This window comes from Miscanthus floridulus, chromosome 4 (assembly GCF_019320115.1).
Source record: "Miscanthus floridulus cultivar M001 chromosome 4, ASM1932011v1, whole genome shotgun sequence".
NCBI classification, from domain to species: Eukaryota; Viridiplantae; Streptophyta; class Magnoliopsida; order Poales; family Poaceae; genus Miscanthus; species Miscanthus floridulus.
This window is the reverse complement of record NC_089583.1, coordinates 108,748,550-108,757,893: the sequence shown is the minus strand read 5'-3', so window position 1 is coordinate 108,757,893 and position 9,344 is coordinate 108,748,550. Positions and strand designations below refer to the sequence as shown.

Below are 9,344 nucleotides of genomic sequence, written 5' to 3'. Positions count from 1 at the left end.
ATGAGTGTTCAAATATGGACTAATTAGGCTTAAAACATTCATCTCGTAATTTTCCACCAAACTGTGCAATTAGTTTTTTTCGTCTACATTTAATGTTCCATGCACAGGCCATGAACATTCGATGTGATAAGTACTTTAGAACTTTTTGACATTTTTGGGTGGACACGCGCTCCGTCTGCCGGACTCCCTCTCCCGCCACACGAACTCTCGGCACTCGGCAGTTCGGCCTTGCTCACGCGGACACTGGTCACTACTGGTGCCCAGCCTTGCTGTGCACAGCAGGACAGCAGAGCGCTACCGTTGCGGAAACAAGTGTACAGTACAAGCGTACGCGCCATGGTCGGCCGGCCGGCACTCGGCAAGCCATTAACGCCTCCTCCCCTACCCCACGCCTACCCCTCTACCACCCCCGCCCCACCCCAACCTCCTGCCGGCCATCAATGCGGTCCATATGCCTCGCCTCAAATCCCCTACCAACCTCCTTCGCTAGTTCGCCCCCGCCGCATCACGCAGCATTTGCTTACTGCCGCCTGCTGGCTGCTGCTCGCCATTGCTGACCTCACTCACACCAGCCTCCCTAGTTCGCCACCGAAAGTTAGCTAGCCCGTTGCTTGCAAGCCTCGCGCCGCATTATTGCCACCTGCCGCTATATATACATACAAGCGCGCGCGGCGCAACACGCAAGCAGAAGAGTGGTTGTTGGAGAGCGATCTAGCTAGCCGGCCAAGGAGCCAGGAGGAGCGAGCGATGGTGTTCTTCTGCTTCCTGGTGGACCAGCGGCGGAAGGTGCGGAGCAGCAAGCCGGCGGCGGGGATCTGCTCGCGCTGCGGCGGGTGCGCCAGCGTGGCGGACATGGAGACCGCCACTAGGGTCTGCTACCTGCTCACCGTGCACCGCCGCACCTGGCGCGCCATCATCTGCACCTTCTGCGGCGCTATGCTCAAGTCCTACCGCCACTACAGGCTCTACTGATTCCCGATCGAGCACTGGTAATGGTATGGTGGTACTACCGGATCGAGCGCCTTCTTCCGCGGCTTGCGAGGTGTAGTGATGAGCTAGCGATCTGTTGTTCTTGATTGGGTCATCTTGCTCGCGACTATTAGTTTTTTTTTGTTGCTGCTTCATTATTCACTATGCTGGGGTTTGCAGATTGTTGTAATGGCAGTTTGCCAGTGCATGCGTGTAAATATGGAATGGGAGTCATGAAATGAATTAATTTTGTGTCATCCTGTCATCCATCTGACGACCAGCACACTAGTGATCCTCCTCGTCGTCGTGAAGCATAGAAAGATTTTTTTCTTCTGAAATGAATTAATCTTGTACACGAATTGCATTTTGCTCTTTCCATCTGCTGTGTTTTCATCTTGTAGAATAGTCGGATGGGTTTTTGGACGTCTTTGAGATGCCATGGGGGAGATGCTTTTCTCCGCTTGATCAGCATTCAGCGATCACACATTTCTCCGCTTGGTCAGTGTTCAGATCGCCTTTCTCCGCTTGGTCAGCGTTCAGCGATCACACATTTCTGATTTTCTGGTCTCTCATAGTCTCATTCTCTCTCCATATCATGAAGGCATGAACGTCCTATACCTGAATGAACAACCTTGGCAGATACTCCTACTTTGGCCTTGTTTAGATTGCAAGGTTTTTTACTCTCTTTCCATCACATCAAATCTTTGAACACATACCTAGAGTGTTAAATGTAGATAAAAAAATAACTAATTACACAGTTTGATTATAAATTACGAGACGAATCTTTTGAGCCTAGTTAGGCCATGATTGGACAATAATTGTCAAATACAAACGAAAGTGCTACAAATACTGATTTCTAACCCTAATCTAAACAATGCCTTTATTTCGAAATGACATTTTTTTTCAATAAATAAACAAGTACACGGTTCTGAAAGTTTCAGACCTTTTATTTATTTTCCTGAATCTGAACTCCTGAAAGTTTCAGACTTTCATCAGCAAGGAAATTAAAAGGCAAGGGTTTTGCTAACTCCGTCCCCAACCGCTCCAATTGATCAGCAATAACTACCCCATGCGAGATCACTTAAATTGACGCGGGCGCCGAGCGGGCCTCCGCTACCAAACAACTTTTGTTTTTATTCCATCGGCCCTCCAACAGGACTACAGGAGCATCCGCTGCTGCTGCACAGCTGTCAAGGTCAATGCTACTACGCTCCGTTCGAAGAAATTTGTGAGAGAAAAATACTAAAAAAAAAAAAAGATACGGAATAAGTCGAGTTTAAGAAAACACGAACAGGACCTACTTCGTACGGCGGTGCACCCTGGCACGCAGTGAACACAGCCAGCCCAGCCCGCCGGATGGCCGGTACCGCCAGCCGCGAACGATGACTCCGCGCCGCGCGAGGTGGTGGTGCCCGGCCCCCGCTGCCATGGGCGGGCGGACGAATCAGGCGGCACGGCGGCAGGCCGAAGCGCGCGCGCCAGCGCGACGGCCGGGCGACGGACAGTTGGGAGCTGGGGCTCCGGACAACCGAACCGCCCGGGCGCGCGGGTCTGGTCGGTTTTGACTTGGGCGGCACACAGAAACGGCTGCCGAACGCCGAATTGGACTGGTCAGTTAAGGCCTGTTTCGGAGAATGTAAAACGTCGGAGGAATCGGAGAAAATACATGAATAGGAAAGGAATAGAGGTGTAAAATAGAGGATTGAAAAAATACTATGATTTTTATAGAAATTGGTGTTTGGAACATAGGAATACTAATAACATAGGAATCTATTGGTTTGCGGTAAGAATAGTTGTTTAGAGTAAATAAGAGCTAACTACTTAGTAGCAGGTGTAGTATCCTAAAAATGTGCTACATAGACGTATGATGCAACCACTTACTTTTGTCTAATCATTACATGTAGATAATAAAAAAATAGAGATGCATGCATCTTCACAGCGAGCTTGTCTAATCAATGGTTACTGTAAACTGCAGCACCCGTCATCATGAGCTTGATTAGCCCGTGAGCCGCACGCAAGCGCCACAGGAAAAATTCCATCGGCTCAGCGTGACTGTTTTTTTCCTCCAAAAAGTAGTGGATCGCTCGCCGTTCCAAAGGAAACGTAACCATTTATTCCTTTGTTCCAAACGTGTCTACAGTGAAAAAGACCATAGGAACTTTTTATTCCTTTAATTTTCCTTTGCTTTTCCCGTGAACCAAAGAGGCCCCCTTAGTTGACCCTTAGTTGGTGGCGTGTCAGAGGCAGACCCGTGCGGTTGGCAGGCCAAAAGGCGCTCCGTTGCAACTTGCAAGTTGCATGCTGATTTCAGGTGCGCCATCCAGTGGCCTCGCTTGCACGGTGGAGCCAGTCCCTGCCGGCGTGGGCACGACGATCGGCAACGGCAAGCATGGTCGGTGAAGGCGTCGGCGCTTGCCAAGTTCGAGCGCGGACATGAAGTGGATGGGTCGCCGGGACGTGAGGAGGAGGGCGGTTGGGCGAGCCGTTGATGGGCACACCGCACACGGGGGCCTGGCACCTGGCAGTGCTGGTGTCACTGGTCAGCAGCGAGCGAGCGAGCGAGCGAGCTGAAACCGTCGGCCGGCTGGAGAGCTTCATGGGTCGGCAACTCAACATCGCCAGAGAAGGTTGCAGAATATGGAAGATTTTGCGGGGCAAACCATGTGTGCCAAAATGCGTACTGGTGGTGACTGGTGAGCAGTAACGGACAGACTGTTTTCAATGATGCATCATGCATGGCAGAGGACTGATGCATGGGTGCCCTGTGCGCCTTCTGCGGTTCTGCCAGACACCATACCGACGCTGTTCTTTTCAGAGGTTGCCACACCGATTCAGTAACGACACTGACATAGAAAAGGGATGGATGCTGTATAAGAATGTACAGTGTTCAGGAAGCAAACGGATAGTTATATTCGCCTCAAAAAACGGATAGTTATATTCAGAGTGGTGTTAACAGTTAGTACACGGCTCATATATTTACTGCTATATATAATACACATATTCAGTATTTTATACATGTTTTAGAAATGGCGGAGGCCAAGCCTTGCCAAATACTTGCCTCCGCCCCTGCTCAGCAGTGAATCACACTCTATTTGTTTGCCCTGAGGTCTCTTCAACGTGTCCAGGAGACACTTTGCCACATATATCATCAATGGACTTTGATCAATATCAGGATTTAGGCATTGCATGACTATTTCTATGATACTGTAAAGAAGCTCCATGTTTTCTGCTATTGCAATTTCTGGATCAACAAGCTGGATCACTTTCTTATTTCTGTAAGCATCAAGAAAATCCTGGAGCAACCAATTACTGTCGGGAACCGAGTGTTTTCTCCTTGTAAGGAGTTCTAACAGCACAATCCCGAAACTGAAAACATCAGATCTAATGGTTAACCGGCCAGTCTGCAGATACACTGGATCTATATATCTCCTATCACCAATGACATGGGCAGCATCTTGGGAAATCAATCTAGATAAACCAAAGCCTGAGATCTTTGGTCCCCAGTAATCATCTAGAAGTATATTATCTAGATTAAGATCACCATGCAGACCCGCCAATGGGTTCATTGAATGCATATAAGCTAGACCACTTGCTATTCCTGCAGCAATATTTAGACGTACATCCAAACTGAGAGGCATCCTGTTGATGCCATGAAGAATGCCCTCGAGGCTACCCTTGGACGACGCAAAGTAAAAGACCAGAACAAGGATATCATTATCTAAGTGATAACCAATGAGCCTGAGAATGTTCACGTGACTGAGTTGAGGCTTGAAAGTAAAGTTCTTTTACAATTACAGAATGATGTCCAACACTCTTTGTTATTGATCTCGTAACTGCAACTGGACATTTATCATCGCCAAGATAGTGAATATACCCCCTGTAAGTTTCAAAATAGTTGCCTCTACTAATAATATTGCCACTTCTAAAAATTGGCCCCAGCTCCTCCATTTTGAACAGCGTTAGTGTTTCTAGATTTGGCGTTGTTAGTGTTTTTTTTAGAAAGGCAGCAAGAGATTTGCTAGAATTTTATTAGACGAGGAAACGAAAAATGAAAGCGGATTACAAAAACAAATGTTGGAGGCCAAAAGCCCCCACGACTGTGGCGCTAAGGCCACCTACCCGACTAGACGCCCTCCTGGGCAAAGAAAAACAACTGAGAACTAACTTAAAAGCGAGAAAACAACTGAGAAACAAACTTAAAAACGACACATGCAGGGAAGCCTAGCCAGGGTTCCCCAGCGGAGACCAAAAGCTTAAACTAAAACTAAAACTAAACTTGCTGACTTCCGACATTTGTTCTTGTCGCCAACTTGTATTGTTCCAAATCTTCCTTGCACAACAGCGCCACCTGTTGACGTTGCAGCCGATATAGGTGGCGCTGTTGTGAAGTTCTCAGTAACCATGAAGTGATCCTTCCAGGCGTTCGATGGTATTATGATCTATTTTTGGTGGAACGCCCTTCTTTAATTTTTATCAATCCTTGCTCGACACTTGAGCAAGTAACCGTGAAGTGATATTAGTGTTGGAGAGACATTCCTGGTGGCTTTGCTGCGTGCAGTCCAATTGAAGATGTCCAAACTGCCCACCTTGTAAAGCAATGCAGAGTTTGAGTTGGCAGTGGTTATATTGTCCTGGTTGACTTTCTGTTCTCCCCATAATGACCATTGAGTAGTTTTTCCCTTCCCTTGATCATGGTATGATTTTCTAAGCTTGTGAAGACGCTGTACAACATCTTTCATATCAGGGCGTTCATTGAGGTTCCTTTTGAGGCAATCAGCTACAAGCTTTCCAACTTTATTCAAAATTTTCCAATCAGCATTCAAAATTTCAGTATCAAGCATCTCTCTTATCTTTTTACCCTTTTCAACAGCCTTCATGAAGTTTTTTGTGAGATCAGTACACGTCCCGTTTTCACATATTTTCTTCCTAGTTATTAATTCTAGAAGAACAACTCCAAAACTGTAAACATCATCCTTTGGATTAATGTGCCCCTTAAGAATGAATTCAGGATCCACATAGCCATTGCTCCCAATGACATTAATGGTGTACTGAGTTATGTCCATTGATAATAACCTTGATATTCCAAAATCAGATAATTTTGCACCCAATTTATCATCTAGAAGTATGTTTTCAGGCTTGATGTCACCATGAATGATGGGTTGATACATTGAGTGCATGTAGTTCAATGCCTCTGCTCATTCCATAGCAATACTAAACCGGGTAGCTAATGGAATGGGATCATGAGAGATATGAAGAAGTTTACTGAGGTTTCCACGGGAGATAAACTCTGTGACAATCATCAAAGCTATTTCTTCTGTGCAGTAGCCCAATAGCCTGACTACACTCTTATGGTTTATCTGAGAATGGACAATTAACTCTTTGGCAAACTCTTCAGTACAGTTCTTCTGGATATATTTCTTCACTGCAACTAGACTACCATTATCAAGAAGCCCTATGTAAAATTCTCCAAAAGCCCCTTTCCCAATGGGTGTGGCATAATTCTTTGTGATCCTTTGGATGTCATCTTGAGTGAATTGAGTTATATAGTGATTGTTGACTGGTCTCCACTTGGCCTTTTCATTGTCTTTAATTAAGTCTGCCAGCTTGTTCTCCGGAAGATCCATTTCCATTTAACAGATGTAAGAAAGATTACGCACGGAGCAAAATACTGATCACCTGTCACCACAGAGATGTCCATTCACAATGTTGAAGTGTGAAGTTGAAGGACCGGAAACGGCGACCAGAGGGGGGGTGAATGGGAGCCTCAAATTTCTTTCGAAATCTTCGACCACTGTCCCAACATCAATCCCCAAAAAGCATATACGAAAGACTTGATGACCACGACCCTAGAGAAGGGTGGATGCTCCCTCAGAACACAGCGGGTCACCACAGAGCAAACGGAACACAGATCGAAGCCCAAACGAGCAAACTCCCAAAAGAAAACAGCACTGCTCCTGCAAATATCGGACACGTCCGGTATTTTCGGACACGTCCGGTATGATCTCGGACACGTCCGGTATTTTCAGCAGCAAGCTGACCAAAAGAGAAAAATCCAAAACCCCGTCAAATGATGTCCAAAAATCATGAAATTTTAACCATAACTCTTTAGACACCAAGGGAAGGTCTCCACCAAATTTCAGCTCAAAACTCCAAAGTGAGAAATATCGGACACGTCCTAGATCATATCGGACACGTCCGGTATGAACGAGCAGTTTCTCGGGAAAAATCAAATCAAGCCATAACTTGATCAAATCAACTCCAAATGACTTGAAACTTTGCACAAGGGTTCACAAGCGAGTAGAAAGGCAACCTTTAAAGGATCATGTCCCGAAACAAACTCTAACTCCGTGAATCGAAGGAATTGAAGAATCCCCAAAAAATAGGTCAAGAACTTAAATTGCTCGGATCTGCGATCTCGTGAGGAATTAGTGGATTTCCTTCGGTGGAAAGCTTCTACTCATGTCATTGATCGATCTAAGGCAACAAGAACGAACCAAAACCATCCCAAAACGAAGAAACGAGAGGGGAAACAAGAGGGGACAAAAGGAGCTCGTGAAGAACACCAAAATCACATCAAGAACACAACTAAATCATGAATCCCGGAGGGCATACGGTGGTTACGGCCACCGATTCCTTCAAAACCAAGTCACAATTTGAGTTGTGGACCTCTCTCATACATGGAAGCAAACTAGAGGAAGAAACCCTAAAGGAGAAAATAAAAACTGGAGGAGGTAAGGGAGATGGAGGCTCCCTCATCCTATTTAACAGGGCTATTACACATTCCCAGTTTTGCCACTGGATACAAATGAGTTGAACCGCTAAGCCCAAGGGCGTTGTTGTCCAACCCGGTGTAATATTGATCCGACGGCCACTGCGCCTTCTCATCGGTAGCTTCGCCTCGACGCGAACTCCCTGATGCCGCCACGTGCCGTCCATCCCTCCTCGGAACCTCCGCCCGGGTTTTGAGGCCCAAACCCGTAAACCGTCCATCCGATGGTTTTGAGGTCCAAACCATCAAACCGTCCGCGAGTAGCGTACTCCATACGCGTCCCCCGCCATCCGACGCGTGTCACCGCCGTCCTCGACCGGCCGGCCCGCCAAGTCCTCCTAAGCCTTGCTCGACTCACGCGTCCGTCGTCTTGACTCGGTGAAGGGTCGAGATGGCGACTAGAGGGGGGGTGAATAGTCTTTTCTGAAACTTAATCACGTCGGCTAACCGATATAAATGCGGAATTAAAACAATCGGTCTAGCCAAGACTATACCCCTCTATATATGTTCACTAGCACCTTGCAAAGATACTAATTATGCAACTAAGGTGCCGGGCTAGCTAGAGCTTTCCTAAACAATTCTAGGAGCAAGGTCACACAAACCTATGCCACTAGTACTTTAAACAACAAGGGAGCACTTACACATGCTAGTAAGCAAAAGCACAAAGCTAACTAAGCTCACTAGCAATGCTCAATAACAAGGCAACCAATGCCTAATTAGAGAGCGCAAATACTTAGTTACACAAACTAAGCAATGTGACTAACAAGGTTACTAAAATCGAATTAGCCACGCAAGGGAGCTACTTCTATGCTACACAAGCAAGAAGGTAATTAGCAAGCTACACAAGCTATCTAATTACAAGAGCAACTACACAAGCTTAATATGTATAAAAGTAATTGCAAGCTTGTGTAACGGGGATGCAAACCAACGGGGAGAATAAGGTTGACACGATGATTTTTCTCCCGAGGTTCACGTGTTTGCCAACACGCTAGTCCCCGTTGTGTCGACCGCTCACTCGGTGGTTCGGCGGCTAATTAGCATCACCCGCTAAGCCCGCACGTCGGGCGCCGCAAGAACCTACCCCTTGAGTGAGGGTAGCTCAATGACACGCTTTACTAGAGTTGCTCTTCGTGACTCCCGCGGGGCGAGCACAATGCCCCTCACAAGCACTTCTCCGGAGCGCCGCACAAGCTTCTTGCGGGCTTCGACGGAGACCACCACCAAGCCGTCTAGGAGGTGGCAACCTCCAAGAGTAACAAGCACCACCGGCTTGCAACTCGATTACCTAGTGCCACTCGATGCAACCTCACGATGCAATCGCACTAGAATCGCTCACTCACACAATCGAATGATCACTATCAAGTATATGTGTGATGGAGGGCTCCCAAGCACTCACAAGCATGGACACTAAGTCCCTTGAGGTGCTCCACGCCAGCCATGGCCGAAGGCCACTTCTATTTATAGCCCCAGGGGCTAAACTAGCCGTTACCCCTTCACTGGGCAACGGTCGGGACGACCGGACGCTCCGGTCGAGTTGACCGGACGCTGGACCTCAGCGTCCGGTCGCCCACAGACGACCACGTGTCCTGGTTCCAACGGTCACTTG

At 47.2% G+C, this 9,344-nt stretch overlaps 1 protein-coding gene and 1 pseudogene across 1 annotated transcript; one reads left to right on the top strand and one right to left on the bottom strand.

Annotated features, from left to right (window-relative positions):
* The first annotated feature begins 502 nt into the window (after nt 1–502).
* On the top strand, nt 503–1,263 carry LOC136552551 (uncharacterized). The gene has a single exon (XM_066544112.1). It carries the CDS (start codon nt 748–750, stop codon nt 970–972), a length of 225 nt encoding a protein of 74 aa, XP_066400209.1. The 5' UTR covers nt 503–747; the 3' UTR covers nt 973–1,263.
* A 2,726-nt stretch (nt 1,264–3,989) lies between these two features.
* Nucleotides 3,990–6,593, bottom strand: LOC136549052 (wall-associated receptor kinase 4-like; annotated as a pseudogene).
* Nucleotides 6,594–9,344: the final 2,751 nt, after the last annotated feature.

Coding starts and splice junctions, on each gene's coding strand:
- LOC136552551 (XM_066544112.1), top strand. CDS start 748: ATGGTGTTCTTCTGCTTCCTGGTGGACCAGCGGCGGAAGGTGCGGAGC.